At 43.2% G+C, this 24,947-nt stretch overlaps 1 protein-coding gene across 4 annotated transcripts in view; it reads right to left on the bottom strand.

Moving 5' to 3' along the window:
- Nucleotides 1–24,947, bottom strand: part of IFT80 (intraflagellar transport 80) — a 2,191,035-nt gene that overhangs the window by 220,349 nt on the left and 1,945,739 nt on the right. For all 4 annotated transcript variants that reach the window (XM_044070463.1, XM_044070465.1, XM_044070466.1 and 1 more), the window contains one exon: nt 11,652–11,824. In XM_044070463.1, coding sequence (XP_043926398.1) covers nt 11,652–11,824 — 173 coding nt within the window. The remainder of the gene's footprint in view (nt 1–11,651; nt 11,825–24,947) is intronic.

The raw sequence follows: 24,947 nt of genomic DNA, 5'->3' as shown, positions 1-24,947 counted from the left end.
CCCTCCAAGGAGGAGATCGGAGCAGACAACGGTGCCGAAAGGAAAGGTATCAGTTCTGACGCTCCCACAGTCTCGGCTCCGAGCAGCACCGGCTCCGAACTCGATAGAGTCGGAGGAGGAATGTCTAATGGAATAGGGGCAGCCATCGACTGTTGAGTCAGGCTGTGTAACATCTGGGCCAGTGCCTCGGACTTAAGAAGCCTACTCACCACCCTCTGCAAATCATGGTCCGAACGTCTGGAGGACCTAGAGGAGTGTGACCTATGGCTCCGTTCAGACAAGAGCGGTGAGGCTGGAGCCGAATGAACGGAGCCGATAGAAGGAGACCTGGACCTCTTTCTAGTAATCGGTTCCGACAAGAGTGTCGGAACCAACTTAGACTTGTCTGTCTCGGCTCCAGCCGGAGCCGAGGACACAATATGTGTAGTAGGTCTAGAATCATCGGCTCCGGCCGGAGACGATGGTTGAACCGTTAAAACGGTCTTTGAACCTCCGGAGGACGGCTTCGACACTGGAGCCGACTGCCTGGAGGACTTAGAAGGTTTCCCCGACATGGACTGTGTCGGGGACCCTCAGGCTTCAATAAGCCTCTTAAAATTAGCTTATTTTTACGTTCCTGCAGGACTCTAGGGCTGAAACCATAACAGACAGCACAAGAGTCCTGCAGGTGTAAAGGTCCCAGGCAGTATACACAAGAAGTGTGACCGTCTGTCAGAGACATCTTCTGGCAGCACAAGTCACACTTCTTAAAGCCTGAGACCTTCGATTCTTTAGACATATCCAAAGAACAATAGTGCAATCACTACACTTACTCACACTCACATACACACAGATTACACTAAATTAAATTAAGTAACTAACTTAACAAAATTTCCCTAGAAAACACAGTCACTCCAACTACTAGGAGGGGAGGGAAGGGGTCTAAAGGCCTAAGGGAAGAATCCTTGAGAAATTTTTTGGAAAAAGGGGAAGAATTTGGAAGGGAGTGGTAAAAAAAAAAAAAAAAACTATTTAATTAACTAAATATTACAGAAAAAACTAACTTAAGGGGGTCTATATTAGTAAAGACTTTATCTAAACAACTAACCTGCAGAGCCGGTTGGAAAGAGCACCTCGTCAGCTAAGCGGCAAACGAGATCTGAGGAGTTACCGCCTAGCATTGTGGGATATGGGGGAGCCTCGAGCCGGTGGAATTAGCTCTCGAGCTTTTAGTATTGGCCGAGTCGGAGCCGAACCCATACAGCAAGAATGAAGGCGAGATAGACAACTTAACATTCATTGTTTCCAGACTGTGTGAATGTTGACTCCATAAACTTTTTAGGTACCACTGAAGTTTCCTCATATGTAGTCTTGCATATGGAATTAGTAGGATGCAGGATGTCATGAAGCCCAGAGCCTGCAGAATTTGTCTTGCAGAAGACTGGGTTTTTGTTGTCATCAGTTTGAAGTAAGTAGTCAGTTGCTTTTGTTTGTCTGGCGTGAGGTAAGCCATCAGGGCAGTTGTATTCAAGCTTGCACCCAGGAGTGTTATCTTTTGAGAGGGTACCAGTTGTGATTTTTTTTCATTTATTGTGTACCCTAGGCATGTTAGAAGCCTTTTCACAAACGCCAGGTGTCATAGAAGAGTGTCCTTGTTCTCTGCTTGAATGAGACAGTCGTCCAAGTAAGGATATATTTGAATACTTCTTTGTCTGCAAAATGCAATTACTGACGCCAGGCACTTTGTAAAGACCCTAGGCGCAGTACATAAGCCAAACGGCAGTGCAGAGAACTGGTATTGCATTAAGCCAGCCTTGAATCTGAGGTATCTTCTGCACGACTGTCCGATTTGGACATGCAGGTATGCCTCTTTTAGGTCTAAAGTCACCAGCCAAGCATTCTTGCCGAGGATGGGCAGAAGCTGCTGCAAAGTAAGCATTTTGAATTTTGGAATGTCCAGGTATGTGTTCAAAATCGATAAATCCAGTATTGGCCGCCAGGCCTTGTCCTTTCTGGGTACCAAGAACAGTCTTGAGTAAAAACCTTGTCCTTTTTCCTGTTCTGGTACTGTCTGAATGGCCCCCATATCCATGAGGGACATAACCTGTTTACGTGCCTCTGCCCATTGATTTTTTGGCAGGTCTGACCAACCATTTGTCATTGGCAGATTGTGGAAATGGAATCTGTATCCCTGTGATACGATGTTTAGTACCAACTTGTCCTGGGTTATTAACTGCCAATTTTGAGCAAAAAGTGCTAATTTTCCCCTATGGGTGCTGCCAAAAGATAAGTGCTTGGTGTATGCAGAGGGAAGTCATTGGGATTGCTTTCTGTTGGTTTGTGCTTTATCTCCAGATTTGGTGGTGGATGCGCCCCATTGCTTTGACCTGTATGAGTCCTGAGCCTGGTACCTGGAACCCTTAGGGCATCTGGATTTGCCCCTTTGAGCTCTGTCTGACACAGGAAATGACCATTTTTTTGTAGGCCAGTGTCTACTGAATCTAGGTGGCTGCACTTGTAAGAAATCTTTAACAGTTTGCATAGACCTAGCTTTGTCTTCCATTTTCTTTAAAACCTCTTCTGCCTTAATACCAAACAGAGAATCATGCTGTAAAGGTGCATCTAGCAATTTAGCTTTAACATGACCAGGCAAATTTTGTTCCTTTAACCAGGCATGCCTCCTAATCACAGATCCAGCAACTGCAGCAACTGCAGCCTCTAAAGAAACAAAACCACATTGCAAAGTATGCTTTCCAACTTGTTCAGCTGCATGCAATAAATCCTGCAATTCCTTATTTTCTGTATATTCTGAAATCAACATCATTTTCTGTTTCAGCAATCCCATAACATGTTGTTGGTACTTAAGCATATGAAATTGACAGTTTAAGGCCCTGATTGGCAAGGTTGCAGATGTATAAACCTTTTTTCCCCATCTGTCCAGTGCCTTTGAATCTCTGTCAGAGGGGGTAGGGTTTTTTGCTGTTGAGGCCTTAACTCCCTTTGGACCCTGTGAAATAGTTTCAGGATCAGCAGCAGGGTTTCTAAATAAAAAATTGTGAGAGTCAGGGACCCTGTAATACCTGTCAGGCTTACTGGGAGCTGGAGGTAAGGAGTAAGGGGTCAGGCTTGACTCCGAAAACACATCATCCACAATGTCTAACACAGGGGGAATGGCTAAAGTCTTGTGCTGAGGAAGAAGAAGGAAATCCCTGAGCCTCTTTTTTGATTCTGAGAAGTCTTGACTCTCCCAGTGAAAATGCTCCCTCAAAGTATGCAAGGTTTCTCCAAATGAATAATCCTCAGGAGGAGATGCAGATGGAATAGACTCCTCAGCATCAAAATCCTCATAGGGAGGTAAAGATAATTCCTGATCAGAAGAGGAATCAGAAGAAATAGAAACCTGATCTGAAGATTCATAGTCAGTGTCTTGCCTAGGCCTCTTATATGGAGGGGGATGGGTACCCCTGATCAAGGTAATAAGGTCTTCAGCCATTTTGATTATCTGTTTTTTAGGCATAGAGGCCTGTGCACGTGGCTCAGGCGTCAGTCTTTTAGTTTTAGAAGGTGTCTTTGCCTTTGGTTTTGCAGCTTTCGGTTTGATATAAAAATGTTGAGGTCTGAATACACTCTCAGAAGCCGGTGCCTGCTCAGCGGCTCCAGACACATCCGAGGGAGATACATCCGTCAGTCAAATACCTTGAGTATCTTGTGGCATTCCGGACTTCACATGGGTGTCGGTAGAGGCCTGCGACTCGAAGGTAGCGGGTATCAGGGGCTGTGAAAGCCGCTCACTGAGTACCGGCGACTGGCTTAGGAGAAGCTTTGTCGTCGGTTTTGGATCTCGACTGCCTTTCTCTGTCCTTTTCTTTGTGTTTTTTATGTACTCCGGTAGTCGTATTGCTATCCGACAACATTTCTGGGTAGTTAAATCTGTTTCCAAAATACTTAGATGCAAAAATATACTGACGCTTAACAGTGCGTTGGTTAAATCTAGCACAAAACCGACAGCCAGGCACGTTGTGATCAGGGCCTACGCAAGGAATACAGTATCAATGGAAATCCTTATGAGGTATTTGCTTCCCACAAGTAATACAATTATTAACTTTTTCTGACATCGGTAAAAAGCAAGAAAAAAGTTTCCCCAATGGGGTACTTAGCTTTATTGAAGACTTCAGTTCTGAAACTCAAACGCAAATATTTTAGTAGTCGGCCGACGGGCACTTGCTAAATGCTTCTGCTTCAGGCACCACGCGGCAAGAAAGACTAAAGAAAATGGTGTCGGCTGCATGTTTTATACCCCTGATGACCTGACGTCATGGAAGAGAAGACAGCAACTGACGCAGGACCCAAGACTTTGGAATTCAGGCCGACTGAGGGCAACCTGCCAGCAAATTACCCAAATGTAATGACTGCAACAGTGAAACACGAAGAGCATCTAGATTTATATTAAAATGCAAATAAAGGTTACTAAGTGGGAAAAACAAAGGATGGAGGCATGCTTAAGGACACAATTAATGCTGGGGCAAACTTTAAATCAGTTTGTGACAAGGAGTTATTGTTCTGTTTCAAGTAGAAAGAAGGCTAAAAGGAGTTCATACATCACTGTGCGACTTCAAAAAAAGAGTTTTGTTAAGTTCATGGAAGTGCCCTTTGGGTGACCAAGGTGAAATCCTTTCGGGCTCCTGGAACTCCAGCGTTTATATGTAGGAATTCATATATTCTGGCACAAGTAGTGTACTAAAACACAAAGTAAGAATTTTTTCAGATGTTTTAATGTAATAATGTGTTAAGCAGAAAAACTCACTAGGCACAACATCTGTTTTTAGGATCAACCCACAAACACGTCTGGTTAAGTAACTTGCTCCATAATAAGCAAGCAGTAGTCTAATGGATCCTAAAAAAAGCGAAACTCAGTACAACGTGAAGCTCATCAGCAGCTCACAGTCATAATCCATTGCACTAAATCTGCATTTCAAATACAGACTAAGTATGCCTTAATTTCTATGCATCTTCTTTTGGTTATAGCTAATACTACCGATTATGCACAAGATATAAATCAAGACACACATCTGAAAAACTGCAGTATGAAAGCAAATATTATGATTTCTTTTTTAGTATGCCTACCTCTGCCCCCCACTCAATCACTTCCAAACTCTGTCTGTAGTGTCAGTCCTTCCCTGAGAAACCCTATAGCAATTCCAGACATAGCCCTTCACACAGCAGGCCTCTTCCTCACTTCTCAGGGAGAGAAAGATTTTTAGGTACTTAATTTCTAGGGCCAGTAAATAAGGAATCAGATGTGGAGAGGTGGACGAGTGCCAAAACCCACTATATCACAGATGGCTATCCAACATCCCTAAATAAGGTGCGACATGCAATGACATCAGTCTATGGACTGAACATCTGACACTTCTTTTAATGCTTGCTGCTTGTGAAGTCCCTTGGCTCCATTACCACTCAAAAGGCTGAAATAAATCCTTGCAATCTTCACAGGGATACCAGAACTGAACATTTAATCTTATCCCTTGACAGACCATTCTGGCACACTGGATCTACTCTTCATTCCAGGTCACTAGTGGCAAAGATTGGCAACTTGACGACATGTCAGTCAACATACTATACTACCATTTTTATACAATGCAGACTGGTCACGAATTACATTCTATCCTGTATAGATGTGTTACATCATATGAAGCAACAGAAGCTTTGTTTTAGATGCTCCATGATGCTACTCGAAGAACTGGCTAAAAACTTGTTAAGGGAAAAAGGTTCAAGTTCCAGTTGCTAAACATATTTCATGACACTCAAAATCATATTTAAGTTCCTAGTCACAGACATATGTAATGGCATATCTATGGTGGATATAAAAAGTTTAAACACCCCTGTTAAAATGTCAGGTTTTTGTGATATAAAAAATGAGACCACAATAAATCATTTCAAAACTTTTCCCATCTTTAATGTGACCAATAACCTGTACAATTCAATTGAAAAACAAACAAATGTGTTATAGAAAAAATGTAAAAAAATAACAAATGTACAATATGCTGGTTGCATAAGTGTGGACACCCTTAAACTAATATTTTGTTGTGTGTGCACACCCTTAAACTAATACTTTGTTGAAGCACCTTTTGATTTAATTACAACATTCAGTCTTCTTGGGTAGGAGTCTCTCAGCATGGCACATCTTGACTTGGCAATATTTGTCCACTCTTCCTTGCAAAAGAGCTCTAAATCTGTCAGATTGTGAGGGCATCTCTTGTGCACAGCCCTCCTCAGGTCATCCTACAAATTTTCTATTGGATTTAGGTCTGGGCTATGGCTGGACCATTCCAAAACTTTATTTTCTTCTGGTGAAGCCATTCTTTTGTTGATTTAGATGTATGTTTGGGGTCATTGTCGTGTTGAAAGGTGAAATTCCTCTTCATCTTCAGTTTTCTAGCAGATGGAACTGTTCATAATTCCCACCACCTTGACTAAAGCCCCAGTTCCAGCTGAAGAAAAGCAACCCCAAAGCATGATACTGCCAGCACCATGCTTCACCGTGGGGATGATGTTCTTTTCGTGATGTGAAGTGTTGTTTTTGCACCAAACGTACCTTTTGGAATTGGGCCAGAAAGCTTAACCTTGGTCTCATCAGACCATAACACATTTTCCCACATGCTTTTGGGAGACTTGCTGTACTGTTTTGCAAATTTTAGCTGGGCCTGGATATTTTTCTGTGTAAGAAAAGGTCTCCGTCTTGCAACCCTACCCCATAGTCCAGACATATGGTAAATATGGGAGATTGTTGTCACATATAGTACACAACCAGTACTTGCCAGAAATTTCAGCAGCTTCTTCAGTGTTGCTGTAGGTCTCTTGACAGCCTCCCTGACCAGTTTTCATCTAGTCTTTTCATCAATTTTGGAGGGACATCCAGTTCTTTGCAACGTCACTGTTGTCCCATATTTTCTCCACTTTGTGATGACAGTCTTCACTATGTTCCATGATATTTCCAATGCTGTGGAAATTTTTTTGTACCCCTCTCCTGACTAATACATTTGATGCTTTGTAAGCTCTCTGCAAACCATGGCTTTTGCTGTAGCAGGCAACTGAGTAAATGTCAGGAAAATCCTACTAGGACAGCTGAACTTTATTTGGGGTTAATCAGAGTCTCTTTAATTGATGGCAGTTGTGTACCCAAGAACACTGAATGCTGTAATTAAATCAAAAGGTGATTTAACAAAGTATTTATTTATTTCCAGTTTGATAACCGGGGAGGTCCACTGGGCTCAAGGAGCCCATTTTCAGTGGAGGCCCGGGGAGAAAAGCTCCATAATTACATACAAGAAAATCAAAATTATGATTATTTAAAACAAATGACAAATTATATACTGAGATATAGCAAAATACAACTGAAAAAAAATGAATACTCCATGACATATATGTAGTTGCTTAGAGAGCCATTTGCACAGCATAAAGTTGAACTGAGGCAGTGGAATAAGCTGACAAATATTTAAAAACTATGAAATTGTAAGTCTTCTGTTAGTAGTTGCAAAGACTGAATATTTGAAAGATAGAAGTAAAGGTTTAGTAGTATGTGGAAAAAATAAAGGAGGAAAGTGCAATGTGTACTAAGTATGCATTCAAGATGGTGAAAGAAAAAAGGGGCAGTTGAGTAGTGGAGAGGGAGGTGGTTGTTTAGAAGAAAAAGAAATCTGGTGAAAGTAGAGAGAGGTAGCTGTTTAGTAGCAAAAGTGGAGTACACACATGTCAGGGATGATTACAGTAGCTAGTTAGCAGCATCTCTTAGCATGAACCTTGTATGTAGATAGAAAGGAAAGAGAACATTTCCAGATAGGGAGACAGAGTGGAGTTACAAAGCTATGTACAGTATTTACATTATATACATTCAAGGTTTTGATGTTATATTACGTTAGATTCAGAGAGGGGAAGCGGTAGAGGAAAAACAGCAAGGTGTAGAGGTACATGTGGAAGTACATGTATAGGAGGCAATTAGCAGAACAGGGGCATTAGCAGGATTAAGTAGGTTGGGTGCAACTACATTTCCAATTATGGGAGAGGTAGGAATGGAGCTGGGATTTGAAGTGTTCAAAGTTTTTAGAGATTCGTAGTGAGGGTGGGAGAGAGTTCCATTTTTTGGCTAAGGAAAAGGATAGGAGAAACTGGCCAGCGGGACATTTTGGTTTGTATACAGAAAGTAGATTTTGTTGGGCAGATCTCAGGGGTCTGTAAGGTGTGTAAGATGGTAAAATATTTGCTAGAGCAGGGCATGCAGTAGGTTTAAAGATTAATTTGTGGGCTGTAGTGAGTTAGAGGTAGTCAAAGTAGTTGGGAAGCTCTAGCCAGTTTAGCATTTGGAGAGAGCTACAATGATGGGAGGAGTGGTTAGATTTAGTAGCGAATTTAGAGATTTTATTGTAACAGATTTCTAGTTTTGCAGAGATGGAGGAAGAGAGGTTTGTTAGTAGTGGAGCACTGTACAGTAGTGATGGTAGTAAGTAGGTCATGGAGAGAGTTTGCCTTGTAGAAGGGGAGAGAAAGTAAGAGTTTCTGTATAGCATACCAAGTTTCTGATGAGTTTTCTTAATATTTAGTTGGACATGTGTATCGGATTTCAGGTGTTCATCAATGGTAACCCCAAGAAGTTTTGCAAAAGGAATGACTTCTATAGTGGAGTTGGTATGGCTGATGATATTGAAGGATTGTTTGATGAGAGAGATGGCTTTTGAGGGGGAGAAAAGAAGGATTTTGGATTTATTGGCATTAAGGGAGAGATGGTTTTGAAGCATCCAGTTCTCTGTAGTTGTAAAGGCCAATTGGGTTTTTGCCTGGAGTTCGGGAAGGCTATGAGCAGAGCAGACTAAAGTGGAGTCGTCTGCATATTGCACTATTTGAGTGCTTGGAATTGCAGTGTAAAAACTATTGATGAATATATTAAAGAGCATTGGTCCAAGTATAGACCCCTGGGGGACCCCGGTTGGGGTAGGTAGGAAGGTTGAGTTACCAGTTTGCCATTTCACAGCCTGAGATCTGTCAGAGAGATAACTATTGAACCATATAAGGGATTTTTGGGAGAGATTGAGGATAGAAAGGTGATTTCGAAGATGGGTATGAGAGACAGTGTCAAATGCCTTGGATAGATCGAGGAGGACAGTGGAGACAATTTTTCCAGAGTCCCAGGCATGGTTAACTATGTCTAAGAAAGATAGGAGAGCAGTTATTGTACTATGGCCAGGACGAAAGCCGTGTTGTGTAGGGGTGAGGAGTTGATTATTGATGAGGTAGGGCATGAGTTGTTGGTGGATGCATTTTTCAAGGATTTTTAAAACTAGGGAAAGAATGGCTATTGGTGGGAAGTTAGAGATGCTATTATTTTTGTCTCCTTTGTAGAGGGGTAAGATAAAGGCAGCACACCATAATTTGGGGACATAAGATTCCTGGATAGACCTATTGATGAGAATGCTGATGGGGATGGCAATACCATCTGCAGCGAGCTTGAGAAAGAGTGAGGGAATATTGTCAGGGGCATTGGAGCATGGCTTAAGTTTGGAAAGAAGCTTTTTGATGTAGGAGGTTGAGATGGGCTTTAGATGAAAAGGGGTTGAAGGATTAGGAGTGAAGGGTTGGGAAGAGGAAGGGGAAGTAGGAGTGGGAGGAGGGGAGGAGATGTGGTTGGAGAAGGTCTTGGTAAGTTCAGCTATAGAGTTGGTAAAGAAGGAGTTAAAAAGGGTGACAATTTCTGTGTCAGTTTTATTGTTGTCAGGACAGGGATTGGATTTGGTACCGGAGTACAAAAGAGAATTGACGGAGTTCCAGAATTGTTTAGGATTTTTGGTGTGGGTAGCCTGTAGTTTGGTGTAGTAAGATTTCTTATTTGTAACATGCTTTTTGGTTAGATTGCAGAGTTGCCTATATTTAAGGAGGGTAGCAGGGTGCTTATTTTTGTTGTAAAGTTTCCAGGTCTTGTCTCTTTGTAGCATAAGTGTTTTGTTGTCCTTTGTTAGCCAAGGGGAGGAGTTGGGTTTTATTTGTTTTGTTCTAGGTGGGGCTTGGGTATTTAGGATGCCTAGGAAGGTGGTACTGAAGGAGTCTAAGGCCTTATCTAGTGGAAGAGTTTTTAGGTTGTCCCAAGTTGTTAGTTGAAGGGTTTTGGAGAATATAGAAGGGTGAGAGTTAGTAAGGTTACGAGTGTGAGTGTATTGATGTTGATGAGGGGAGTGATGAGTAGCTCGGTGAATGAAGGCTGAGAGATGGTCACTCATTGTGTCTGGTAGTATACCAGAGTGAGTGATCTTATTTGGGTGGGAGACTAAGATCCAGTCCAGAGTGGACCGTGGGGGGTTGTTTCTGTTAGGTGTGGTAATGTCATTTAATAGTTGCGTGAAATTAAATAGATTGACAGATAGGGAGGGGTTACTGTTATTGATTCTATTCCAGTCGATGTTCACGTCACCTAATATGTATGTCTCTAGTTTAATGTTAGTTGTGGCCCATAAGATTATGTTTTCTAGAGTGGTAGTGTTATCTCCAGGGGGGATATAGATGGCCATAACACAAATACTTTTGTAGTTATTCATTTTAAGAATTCCTATGACTAGTTCAGCATTGTTGAACTGAGGAATGGGATTCTGGTAAGGACAGAGGTTCAGTAGGCTATTATAGATTTAGGCTACTCCTCCTCCTTTTTTGTTTTGGTGGTTGCATCTGAGTGCTTGAAAGCCAGGGGGTACAATCTCAGAGGCAGTAATGTGGGGTTTTAGCCATGTCTCTGAGACTGCTACTATATCTGGTAGAGTATAACTGAGCCAACCATGGAAGAGTGCTATTTTGTTTTTATACTCTGGGTGTTAATGGTAATGAGTTTGAGGTATTTGTGGTTGGTAATATATGAAGAGATAGGGGGAGTGAGATTGTTGCTAGTCTTGGGTCCAGGGTTGGGGTGAATGTCTCCTGCTAGAGCAAGCCAGTTAGAGAAAGAATAGAGCAGGACATTTGGTTTGCAACTAGTATAAAGTAGGACAGGCAATTTCCCTTTGGTTGTAGGAGGATTAAATGAACTGGTTAGAAGTCTTAGTTTAAAATAGTGAAGATGGTTAGGTTGAAGTAGAGAGGGGGATATGTTGTGGAAGTGAGAAGTGATGGGATGGGGATGGGGGAGAGTGAAGGAGGTGGGGGGGAAAGGAGGGGGTAGTTTGTAAGAGGAATAGGAAGTATTAGTTTAAGGGTGTGCACACACAACAAAGTATTAGTTTAAGGGTGTGCACACTTATGCAACCAGAGTATTGCACATTTTTAATTTTTATATTTTTCTCCTAACAGATTTGTTTGTTTTTCAATTGAATTGTACAGATTATATGTCACATTAAAGGTGGGAAAAGTTTTCAAACGATTTATTGTGGTCTCATTTTTTTATATTACAAAAACCTAGCATTTTAACAGGGGTGTGTAAACTTTTTATATCCACTGTATATCCATCTATACATTATATATACATATATATATATATATATATATATATATATATATATACATATATATAGATATATATATATATATATATATATATATATATATATATATATATATATATATATATATCACACACAAACACACTTGCATATATAGTCGTATGTCTAGCAATAAAAGTCATTATTTTCTTGATTTCTTACCTGTCCCAGTAAAAAAGATCAATATTCAGTTGAATAGCTTGGTAAATGAGGTTTGCCTGCAATAATGCTGCTTCACTATCTTGAACATTTCCACCAAACAGCAGCATATGAGCCATTCGTGACTCTCTTGATGGTAGACTCTTGATAAAGTTAATGTACTGAACTTTATCAATCTATAAAATAAAATACCATTCAGATAAAAAAATAGTAAAAAAGAGACTTTTCTATTTTTAAAATTACATTTTCCAAGACAGTGAATTGCAAGAATCTTATGCTTTTTCTGTAAGTTCATCTGACATGGTCTTCAAAACAGTGACAACCATTAATGGCAACTATGGCCTAAAGAAAGTAAGCCTTACCCTCCCCTCAGTTCCCATTTTAAGGCTCCTCCCACTACCAAGGCCCTGCAACTATCCCTTCTGCTACCTACACTGGAGAATGCAGCGTTGTCCGCCCTCCTTCAGTAAGGTAAGCATGCCAATGTGGTCCAATGACATTAAGAAGTTTAGCTTTTTATCTCCAACTCCTGGCATTTCACGTTGTATCTTTGTAGGTTTACATAAGTAAGTCAGATATCTAGCAGAGTAATGTGTGTGTGTGTGTGTGTGTGTGTGTGTGTGTGTGTGTGTGTGTGTGTGTGTGTGTGTGTAAAACAGAGCAGCACAACCATATGGTCTACATTAAGGAGTGCCAAAACCTCTCCTGGGATAAGACAAGCAGGCCATCTGCTTCTCATGGTCTGATTCAAACCTCTGATGGAAGGGATGCTACATAAATTTTGATAGTGAAGATACAGTGAGAAATGAAATCCTCTGCCCAGTGAAATGACTATAAAAATCTAAAGTACTGCTGTGCAGCTATAGTTATCACAACAAAAGCTCCCAAATAACAGGATCATTCCATTATTCTCCAGTACTCACTTCTTCCAGTTCAAGGACATGAAGGAACCAAATCACATCCTCATGCTCAATGAGCACCAAGCAGAGAAATGAATCCTGGATGGAATGCCATTCCACTGCAGGAAATAACAGGATCATTTTTGCAATAATTAACTGCATAAATGAGAGCTACCTATAGATGGGTACCAGTCATATGGACAGATCTTTTTCAGCACTCAGAAATCCTGGGGATGCACAGATATAGTCTTGTTACAAGGCCAAATGCACGGCATACACTACACAATTATTTTCAGTATCAAGGAAGAAGGTACAAAATCCTGTATGTCAGCCAAATGCTCTTGTGGAATGCTAGAGGAGCAATAATAGCCTATACCAATGTATCTGAAAGCACAGAGAGAGAGAAAAAGTGAATGTTTTTTTTCAAAGCACTATAACATATATCCAGACAAATGGCTAGGGAATGAGTTCAGTATGTTTTTTAACCAGTTAACTGAGATTATCATTTATAATTTTTCCCCAAGTGTTTTCAGTCTGCATCACCCTTTTCTAAAAGATGACATCCAGATTATAGCAAAACCTTAAGCTTACAACTTTAATCCATCTCTACTACAGTAAAAATGTCCTCCTTTGCTCAAACATTTGCTGATGATTTCTCTCCCCATATTACAAATCCTACAGATGCACAACAGTTTTGACCCATTTTAAGGTAATGCCATTAAATAAGCCCTTAAAAATAAGTTATTCCCAACTCAAAGACTATATTATAAAAAATGTAACAAAACCAGTATGGCTTCTGGAAGGGCTAAAATATCATAACAGCTACCTACAGTGTTATAGATGTTATCTATTCTAATTTTGCAAAAGACATCCTCAATGGAGTTATAGTTTTAAATCTAAAAAGTGTTTCGGATTCCACATTACACTGTATTTTGTCTTCACAGCTAAAAACTAGGATGAAAAAAATGGTACACAGAAGTGAACCAATTAGGTGGCTGAACAGTTATCTAAACAACTAAACTTTCAGAATTGTATATGATTGTCACAGCTCATGGGAGGATACAGATAGCCTCAGCATATGTATTTTTTTTCTTTGTTTATCAATTGTCTGATGTGCATCACATCTGAATTTAAGGTCTCATTTTCTTACAGATGATAGAATGGGTAAAAAAAAAGAAAATTTTATTTTATTTTTGTTAAACGGGAGGGACATTTTCAGCGGAGGCCCGTGGAGAAAAACTCCATGTCACAATAATAGATTAATACAATACAAAGCAATTAATGAAATTTAAAGTAGGACAGAGGAACATTACATGGCATGTGATAACTATAGTAGAATGCACAATTAGTATAGGCGGAGAGAGATTAACCCCCTCCCCTACAATTTTTTTTCCCACTTCACATTCACAAAAACATTAATTTTTATTTTTTTTTTATCCCTTCACATTCACAAAAACATTAATAAATTTACAGTCACAATACATTTATGCTTTAGTATACCTGAGAAGTAAATAAATGCCCATAGTGGCATAACTAAAATATACGTATAGGTAGGATGAGAGTAAGAGGAGCTCTGTTAGGTATTATATTATTCTTAGATACAGATTAGAGCATTTATCAGGTAAGGAATATAGTACAGAACAGTACCAGTGTTGGTTTGTTTTCTGCTGTTAGACTGGTGATATGTCTGGATGAATATACCAGGATATCTGTAGAGCTAAGTAAAGGAAATGTTATAGTGTAGCAGAATTCTTACAAGTGAGCATAGTTATTGCTACCCTGGTGTGTAGCAAGAGCAGAGCCAATTATTAGAATAATAGGATTTCAAGAGGTGTTTGAAATGGGTGCTAGAAGTAGTGCTAGTTATATTTTTTGGGAGTGAGTTCCAGATTTGTGCTGTTGTGCAGGCAAAGAGAGATTTACCTGCTTCATTTTTATGTCTTATTACTTGAATGAGATTTTGGTTGCTAGATCTCAGGACTCTAGTGGTGGTGTAAGGCTGGATTAGCTGTTGGAGGGCAGGTGTTTTTTCAGGGTAGTAGTAGAGTTTATGTGCAACTGTGGCTTGATTAAGTCTTAGTAGCTGAGGAAGTTCTAGCCACTTGAGTTGCATTAGGGAAAGACAGTGATGGGATCTATTAGAGGAGTTTGTTGCAAATTTGGCAATTTTGTTGTAGCATGATTCCATTTTGTGAAGTTGTCTGGTGAAGGTTAGTTAAGATAGAGGAAGCGTAAAGAAGGATGGAGAGGAGGTGGCTTCTTACAATAGTGGCTTTGGTCTGTTTAATCATGAACTTTTTATTTCTATAGAGGAGACCCAGTTTTTGGTTTACCTTTTTGATGGTTTGTGCTATATGGATATCAAATTTTAGGTGATTATCAATCTCTACTCCTAGTATTTTGTTGTGGTTGGTTGGTGTGATTTGAATATTATTTTTTGAGTTTATTGTGAGGCTATAATTTGAATTGGATGATCTGCCAGGGGTGAATAGGATTAGCTTGGTTTTCTTTGGATTGAGAAGAAGTTGTATTTTAGCAAACCAAGATTTTGCTAGAGTAAAGTTGAATTGAGTGAGGGTGTCTGTAAACAGACTGCAAAAAAATATTTACCTGGTGTGACAGCCTCTCTACCCTGGCCCAGTAATCAAGGAGCCTTAATCTTCACCAGTGAGAGACGGTCACTAAAAACAGGACTGGATTTACACACTACTTTAAGATGCAGCTCTCTGCATCAAGCACAACTTTCCCCAAGAGCACATAAGGAACACGGTCCAGACCTGGGACTGGACTCTCTGTCTCTTCAGATCCCAAACAAGACTCACTTTGGAGCACTGTGTCCCAGTTCCAAGTACCACCCGGAGTATTTGATTTTCAAACACACTCCTGGGAAAAGATGGCACAGATCTACTAGTTGTCCCCCCTTCTGCCCAGACAATAAGGTAACTACGCTGCCACCAGTCAACTATTCTCATGCTCTTACAAGGGTATCCAATTATATCGAGTAGAATCAATACTAATACAAATGGTGCAGTGGAACCAAAGCAGCCAGACTTTTCGGAGTGGCCAAGGCATCACTAAAAGAAGCACAAGTTCTCTCAAGTCATTAAAAATATTCTCTAAAAGATCAGCCACAATGAAAGGTATAAAATATTTAATAATAAATAATAAAATAGAAAAATGTGAATACTAAATATCTAAGCACAACAAACACCAGATTTTCAATCAGAGAAGAAATAAAAAATAACACAGTTAGACAGATTCAAATAGATGCAGAAAAACACTACTTAACTAATCTTATTGAATTTCATGACTATCTAAAGAATAGCTGTTCCCTAGCTAACTTCATTAATACAGCAAGGCAAGATAAGATGCTGAGATGCTTACTTCCACAAGGCAAAGTGAACACTCAAGCTAGTTTTTCAAGTGACCCTGTAAAAATGTTGCTTGAGAGAAATGGGCCTGTCTGGGAACACATTAACCTTTACCACGTCTTGAGAGTCCATCTACATTGGCATTGCTGTAATCTGGACTGGGTAACACAGGGGGTCCTCCCAAAGCCCCGTTAAGCTTTTGGAATGCCTGCTTGCAGGCTGGGGTAAATAAGAAGTTATGTACCTACCATAACGTTCCATGTTAGTTGTCTTCTTCTCGCCATCTTTCTTACTGGATGGGTTCGGAGCCGAACCTCGGCTCCGACTTGGCCAATACTAAAGCTCGAGAGCTAATTCCACCGGCTCGAGGCTCCCCTATATCCCACAATGCTAGGCGGTAACTACTCAGATCTTGTTTGATAGCTAAACCAAGCAGTTCTGGTCTCCATAGTATGGAGAAAAAAGAACCCACCTCTATATAAACCTGAATGTAAGCTACACAAACATAAAATGGGGAATAGAGGTGGTAGAACATGTGGGAAGGAAACTCCAAAGGAAGATCCCAAAATTTCCTATCGGTCTGTCCAGGCTAGGGGGAAGGAGGGTGGGGCCTTAAGAAAGAAGGCGAGAAGAAGACAACTAACATAGAACGTTATGGTAGGTACATAACTTCTTAATGTTAAGTTGTCAATCTCGCCTTCATTCTTGCTGGACAGGACCGCGTCCCTAGCACCTTATTCCGGGTGGCCTATCGGAACAGACTCTTGAGAACAGTGGAACCAAAGCTGGCATGGTTTCTGGAGGCCATATCCAATTTGTAATGTAAAATGAAGGTATGAGGAGAAGCCCAAGTGGCTGCTGCACAAATGGAATCTATAGGCAGCCTGTCCTGAAAAGCTACAGATGTAGCTAATGCCCTAGTTGAATGAGCTCTAGGTCTTGAAGGCAGTTTTTGATGTCTGATTTCATAGATGAAGGTAATTATAGAGGTAAGCCATCTTGAGAGGGACACCTTAGTAACTGGAAGGCCCAAGTTCCCTTCCGCATAAGACAGGAAAAGTTGATCAGATTTCCTGAACTGTTTAGTTCTGTCTAGTCTAAATAATATCTAAGTTGGCGGTGAACATCTAGAAAATGTAACTTTTGTTCTGACCTGTTGGAATAGTCAGGGAAAAATACTGGGAGATCAATCGTTTGGTTCAGATTTGTCTCAGAGGAAACTTTAGGCAGGAAGGACGGATTAGTCCGGAGGGACACCCTATCTTTGTGGAAAACTAAATAAGGAGGACGACTGCACAGAGCAAGAAGTTCAGATACCCTTCTAGCTGAAGTTATGGCTACTAAAAAAAGTGTTTTCCATGAGAGCAGCTTAAGAGGGCATGAAGCCGCTGGTTCGAAGGGGGGGAGGATCAAGGATGCCAGAACCAAATTCAAGTCCCATTGAGGTGGGGGATATTTGATTGGGGGCTTGAGCAGAAAAATACCTCTTAAAAAGGCTTTTCAGAGCTTATGGGACATGATACTGGAGTCTGAGACTCCTACATGAAAATTAGATATGGCAGCTAGTTGTACTCTAATGGTAGATGAAGAAGAGCCTAAATGGAAGAGCTCTGCCAGGAAGTCTAGGATAGACTGGATAGGTGCAGTGAAGGGGTCTATATTCTTTGATGCTGCCCAGAAGGAAAAACGTTTCCATTTACTATTATAAATCTTCCTGGTAGAAGATTTGTGAGAGGCTATCAGGATGTTCCGGACCGAATGAGAGATTGAGGGAAGCCTGGCTAGGGTAGGAATTGGAGAAACCACACTGTGAGGTTGAGAGACTGAAGGGAGTGGTGCAGCTGGCCCGACTGGTGGGTCAACAGATCTGGCACCGGGTCCAGATGCCAAGGCTGCTCCAATAGGTAATGATGGAGGAACGGAAACCATATCTGTCGAGGCCAGTAAGGGGCAATGAGGATCATTGTAACTCTCAAGGCGATAGCTTTCTGAATTAATTGAGATATCAGTGGAAAGGGGGGAAAAACATACAGAAGTCACCGGGGCCAGTCGTGGACTAGAGCGTCTCTGGTGGGATGGCCTGGTAACAGGAAGAAAGTGAAGAAGTCATGACACTTGCTGTTTTGAGGAGTAGCAAAAAGATCGCAGCAAGGTTGGCCCCATCTTTTGAAGACTTCTTCCAGCACTGATTTCTTCAGAGACCACTGAAACGCTGAGAAGAAATCGCCCACTGCCAAAGTCTGAGTGCCTCTCGACATAAGGGGTAGGATTTGGCTCCGCCCTGTTTGTTGATGTACCACACTACGGACATGTTGTCCGTCTAAATTGCAATAGTCCCTGTAGGAAGAGAGTGGTGAAGGGCTTGCAACGCTAAAAGCACTGCTCTCATCTCTAAGACATTTATGTACAAGTGGCACTCGAAAGGTTGCCACGTGCCCTGGACTGTCCTGCCCTGATAATGCCCCCCCACCCGATCAGGGAGGCGTCCGTTGTCACCGTGGTGACTGGGGGGGGGGGGGAACGAAAGGTCTGCCTTGGAGAACTTGAGGTAATGTGACCCACCAAGACAGGTGATTCTTGCATGATTGAGTTATTAATATGATGTGAGACATCGGGAGCTGTTGGAAGGACCATTGAGTAAACAGCATCCACTGTAGGATCCTCATGTGGAAACGAGCTAAGGGGAGAAGGGTGATAGTAGCTGCCATGAGTCCTAATACCTTCAAGACTACCCTGGCTTTGATATTGTTGCATTGTAGCAGAAGGTAAACTTGTTTGCGGATATCTAACACTCTTTGCTCTGTAAGTCTGGCGGAAAGATTGAGTGTGTCTAAGGTGGTGCCTATAAAGGTAATAGATTGACAAGGCGACAAGGCAGATTTTTCAAAATTTATTGAAATGCCTAGAGCTTGGCAAGTTTGGATGGTGAAGTCTCTGGCTAGAAGCAGTTGATGTCTGGTGGTGGCAGTAAGGAGCCAGTCATCTAAATATGGAAAAACCTGGAATCCTTGACGTCTCAAGTGAGCCGCGACCACTGCCATGCATTTGGTAAACACTCGGGGGGGCTGTAGTGAGACCAAAGGGCAGGGCTCTGAACTGGTAGTGACTGGCTCCCAGCCTGAAGCGGAGAAACCTCCTGGAGCGTCTGTGCATTTTGATGTGGTAGCACGCATCCTGAAGGTCTATCCAGCACATCCAATTGTCCTGACCCAAGAAGGGTAGAATGGACTGTAGCATGACCATCCGGAATTTTGTTTTTTTGATATAATTGTTTAACTTGCTGAGATCCAGTATAGGTCTCCAGTCCCCTGTTTTTTTTGGCACCAAAAAGAATTTGGAGTAGATTCCGGATCCTTGCTGGTCTGCTGGGACTGATTGGATAGCTCTTTTTGATAGCAGCTTTGATATTTCTAGTGCTGCTTGTTCCCTTAGACTGGGTGGAACATCTGGAAGGGATCCTTTGGGTTGGGAAGGGGTGTGAATAAAGGGAATTTTGTAACCCTCGGATATGATTGACTGTACCCATTTGCCTTGGGTGAGGGAAAGCCAGGCTTTTGGGTACAGTGATAATCTTCCCCCGACTGCCTCCGAAGGTGGGCAGCCGGACAGCTCCTCAGGGATGCTGAAAGGGTTTATCAGAGAAAGTTTCTCTGCTACCCTGGTTTTGCGGACCTCCTCTGCCTCTAGGGCAGCGTCTATTGTTATTCCCCCCTCTGCCTCTAGAGGGGAATCGACCTTGTGCGTCAGATGAGATTCCCTGAGGCTTGCAGAACCACATTTTTCCTCCCCTCTGACCTTTTGGATAAGGTCTAGAAGGGGTAGAAAAACGGACTCCCACGGCAGAGAGAGTCTTACCTTCCACCTCGCACCTAGTCAATGTATCCTTCACCTGAGGACCAAACAATGTTGAGCCATCAAAGGGGGAATTGGTGAAGGACGCCTTGAAAGGGTCTGCAAAATTGCAAAGCCGCATCCAGGCGTGACGTCGTAAAGCTACACCTGTGCCTGCGGCCCTACTCGCCCCATCAGCAGCATATGAGATAAGCTGCATGGAGGAGTTAACAATCGAATTCAGGGTTGCCAACTGGGAGTTCATTTTGTCTTGGAACCTCTCAGCTGTTGGATCCTGTATAGCCTCACCCATATCTTTGAGAAAATCTCTCTGGAGACGGGTGAAGTGACACAAATAGTTCAGCGACCGCATTGAGAAGGTCGCTGAGGAAAACATCCGCTTACCGTACCTGTCCATGGTCCTAGACTCCTTATTAGGAGGATGGACATGTACCGAAAGATCGGCTAACTCCTTCTTAGTGGCTGCGGCCACCACCATGGCATCAACAGAGACACCTTTTGATAGAAAGTCCTTGTCCTTAGGGGCAGTAATAAATTTTGACGGAATCCTTGGGGTAGGTTCCACTGAATCAGGGGCCATCCAAGCCTTCCTTGCCACCACTTCCATAAGGGGGTCAAAGGGAGGGGACAACCAGGAGGTGGAAGGGCGAGAGCCAAACGCCTCAAGATAAACTGACTCGTCCTCTGAAGGGTTAAAGGTGGGCCAGTTCCCCCTCTGTTTCAGGATTTCAAGGATGTCAGCAAAGGAGACATCCTCAGAGGGGGATTGAGGGGAACCTTCAGATTCCTCCAAGTCAGTGTCAGAGGTGATAGACCCAGGGGAGTCAATGTGCTTCCTCTTGCACTGTCTCTTCCGAGGGGGTTCTCCTACCGGATCAGGAGAGGCCTCGGAAGAGGAGGAAATTCCCAATGGGGAAGCCTGAGGAGCTGGCTGTCTGCGGTCTGATACAAGGGGATGGGTAGAAATCAGCGCAGGCACTGAAGAGGGTGGAGCTGACGGAGCCGACTGTGGGGTAGACACTGGGTCTAGCACGCTCCGCATGACCTCGAAGGCACCCCTATCATGCAAGGCCGGAGGTCCCCGCTCCGAGGAGACAAGGACCCCCCCGGCACCGACAGAGATGGCTCCGAGGCCGATGTCGGAGCCAAATTCACCAGCGCCGAAGCTCTGAGAGGGAGAATGGGGTCGGACAAGGGTCCGATGCCACTCGCCCCCTCGGAGCCGACAAGGGAAGCCTGGCGCCGAGATCCCTCCAATGAGGAAATTGGAGCAGACGACGGAGCCGAAAGGGAAGGTATCGGCTCCGAAGCACCGACAGCCACGGCTCCGATGAGCCCCGGCTCCGAACTCAATGGAGTCGGTGGAGGAACTAAATCAGGGATGGAAATGGCCGCTGACTTTTGAGTAGGGCTATGCAGCATTTGGGCCAGTGCCTTGGACTTGAGAAGTCTACTCACCACCCTTTGTAAATCATGGTCGGATAGCCTGGAGGACTGAGAGGAGTGAGACCTATGGCTCCGTTCTGATAAATGAGGAGATCCCAGCACCGAATGTATGGAGCCGATGGAAGGGGACCTAGACCTCTTCTTAGCAGGTGTCTCCGATAAGCCTATCGGAGCCGACTGAGTCTTGTCAACCTCAGCTCCAGCCGGAGCCGAGGCGATAATATGAGACTTGGAAACATCGGCTTCAGCCGGAGCCAATGTCGAAGCCGATCTAATGCTTCCAGGGGATGGCTCAGAAACTGGAGCCGACGGTCTGGAAGTCTTAGAAGGCTTCCCTGACACAGACTGAGTCAGGGGGCCTTCAGGCTTTAACAAGCCATGCAAAATCAATTTATTTTTGCGTTCCTGTAGGACTCTAAGGCTAAATGCATGACATACAGCACATGAGTCCTGCAGGTGCAAAGGTCCCAGGCAATATACACAAGAAGTGTGACCGTCTGTCAGAGACATTTTCTGACAGCACGAATTACACTTCTTGAAGCCTGAGACCTTGGAGTCTTTAGACATCGTAACTTAGTGTGAAAAAACATAAGCACAACACACAAACACACCCTTAAGCAAAATATAAAAATTCAGTCACACTGAAGGACTAGGGGAAGGAGAGGGAGAGGCCAAAGGCCTAAAAGTTTAGAAGGGAATAAAAAGGGGTTTTAGACACTAGAGGGGAACCCGCTTTAAACTACTGAAATACTACAAATAAAACTATGGTAAAAGGAAAAAAATTAGGGGTTGAAATAGAAGTTTCTAATTAGAAAACTTACTAACCTGCCAGAGCCGGTAGAAGAAGCACCTCATCAGTTAAGCGGCAAACGAGATCTGAGTAGTTACCGCCTAGCATTGTGGGATATAGGGGAGCCTCGAGCCGGTGGAATTAGCGCTCGAGCTTTAGTATTGGCCGAGTCGGAGCCGAGGTTCGGCTCTGAACCCATCCAGCAAGAATGAAGGCGAGATTGACAACTTAACATCACTACCTTATCTGGTCTGTTTTTCCTTGTCAAGTCTGTGAAGGGAGCAGCTATTGTACTATAATTGGGAACAAACTTTCCATATTACCCCACTGTCTCCAAGAATGCCCTCACCTGCTTCTTGGTAATAAGGGCAGGCCACACCTGAATAACTTCCACTTTGGCAGGTTCTAGCCTAATCTTCCCACTTCCCACTCTATGCTCCTGGTAGGAGACCTCTGTCATATCCACTTGACACTTACTGGGATTAATAGTCAACCTTGCCCTTTTCAGTCTACCCAGAACCTCCCTAACATGCTGAAGGTGTTCTTGCTAGGAATGGCTGTAGATGGCAATATCATCCTGGTAAGCAAAGACATAATCTCCTGCTCCTGCTAGAATATGAAGATTGCCGAGGTATTTTTCATCCCAAAGGGGATCTTCTTGAACTCGTATAATCTCAAAGGAGTCACAAAGGCTGTCCTTTCACTAGTGATGGGAGTCAAGGGCACCTACCTGCCAGTAGCCCATGGTCAGATCAATAGTGGTCAGATACTTAGCCTCACCCAGCTGCTCTTAGGCATCATCTGTACTAAGCATGGGGTAAATGTCTGACTCTGTGTGACTGTTTAGTTTTCTGTAGTCCACGAAGAATCTGATGCTAACATCTTTCTTTGGTACCAGCACCACTGGGGAGATCCGGGGACTGCTGGACTGCTGGATTACCCCAGTTCCAACATTATCTGTATCGCCTCTCTCAGAGTCTGTCTGACTCACTCAGACACCGTATAAGAGGCCTGGCTTGATAGGCCTTTGGGGTCCTGTAATGGACATGGTGCAGAATCAAGTGGTTGCACCCAGTTTTCCCAGTGAACATGTCCCCAAACTCCTGCAACACTGCTTAGATTTCTCGAACCTGGGTAGGGGACAGCTGCTGGGATATTGCTACCTCTTCCACAAAGTGATCCCCCCCAGACTCCTCCTGCCATCCACTGCAAACAATCAACACCAAAGCCTCCCTATCATGGTAAGGCATCATCAAGTTAACACTGCACAATATGTGCCCCACCTCCTGCCTAGCAGGTTTACCATGTAATTAACATCACTGACCTTCCTTACCTGTTCAAAAGGTCCCGCCCAAGCTGCCTGTAGTTTACTGTGTCTGAAAGGAATGAGCACCATAACCTGCTGTCCCACAACATACTCTCAGGCTCAAGCATTCCTGTCATACCAGACCTTTTTCTGCTGTTGGGCCCCTGACAAGTTCTCCTGGGCCAAGTCCATGAGCTCCCTAAGCCTTGTCCTTGGGTTTAACACAAATGCCACAAGAGACTCCTTGTGGGATTCACACTCATCCCCCCACTCATCATGAATCAAATCTAAAGGCCCCTCACCCTATGCTCATACAGCAACTCAAAGGGTAAAAAAAACTGTGGATTCCTGGGGTACCTCTCTGTATGCGTACTGCAGATGTGGCAGATATTTGCCCCACCCTTTCTTAAACTGGTCTGCAAATGCCCGTAGCATGGTTTTTAGTGCAGTGTTTAACCTCTCCACAAGATCATTAGTCTGGGGGTGGTCTTTAGGTGCTTCACCCCACAATGCTTCCACAGACAAGCCAGGAGGTGTGACATGAAATTGGCACCTCTTTCAGTTAGCATTTCTCTTGGGAAACCTACCCTGCTGAAATCTCTAACAAAGCATTTGCCACCTTCTCTGCCTTGTTGGAGGACAGAGCCACCGCTTCAGGGTATCTAGTAGCATAATATACTACCACCAGGATATAAGTCTTCCCTGTGGAAACTGAGGTACTCAGAGGCCCCACAATATCCATAGCTACTCACTGAAATGGCTTCTCAATCACAGGCAAAGGCATCAACTGAGCTTTGACCTTGTCCCCTGCCTTGCCTAACTTTTGGCACTGCTCACAGATCCTGAAGTACCCTGTTACATCCCCTGCAATCCCAGGCCAATAAAAGTTCTACATAATATGTCTCTTGGTATGCGTTATGCCAAAATGAATATCAAGGGCTATGGCAACAAGTGCCAGATGGTAGGCTCTGGGAACTACCAACCACTGTATTACCTCACCCTCTAGCCCTCCTTCAGGGTCCAGCCTCTGTACAGTAACCCTTTGTTCCAGTATATAGACTCCCCTTTTCCTTGAGCATCAAGTGTCTCCTTAGCTACCTCCCTCAAGCTTCATAAGGTAGGGTCCAAAAGCTGAGCCTGTCTCAACTCTACCTTTGTGACTCCTCCTAGCTCCCCTTCCACAGGAAGCCTACTATCTTCTGATAGCGGTGCCTCACTGTCAGCCTGGGTACTATAACTCACCTCTGTCCTTGCAGTCACCCTGTCCACAGGAACATCAGTACATACCAGCAGCTGTGGCTCACTTTCAGGTTGACTGCTACAAGGAAGCTCCTTCACTGAAATATCCACATCCCCAGCCCCAGCTTCAGGTGTGGGTTCTGTCTGAGTCTCCCCCAGCCTACCAGACCTACATGCCTGTCTCCAAGCCTGACTGCATGTAACTGCATGCACACAAGGCACTGCATTATCAAAATCATTCCCTATTAAGACATCTGCAGGAATATCCTCAAACACAGCTATCTGCTTGCTTCCTTTTCCACCCTCCCAGTCACGGCCCTGGCCAAAGGTATTTGGAATGGGATCCCTCCTAAAGCTCTGATTAGAGTTGACTGCCCAAACAAGTACTGCTCCTCT

The sequence above is a fragment of the Protopterus annectens genome, chromosome 4.part1, assembly GCF_019279795.1.
Source record: "Protopterus annectens isolate FY-2018-M chromosome 4.part1, PAN1.0, whole genome shotgun sequence".
Taxonomy (NCBI): Eukaryota; Metazoa; Chordata; order Ceratodontiformes; family Protopteridae; genus Protopterus; species Protopterus annectens.
The sequence above is the reverse complement of the archived record's forward strand: the minus strand, read 5'-3'. Positions and strand labels throughout refer to the sequence as shown.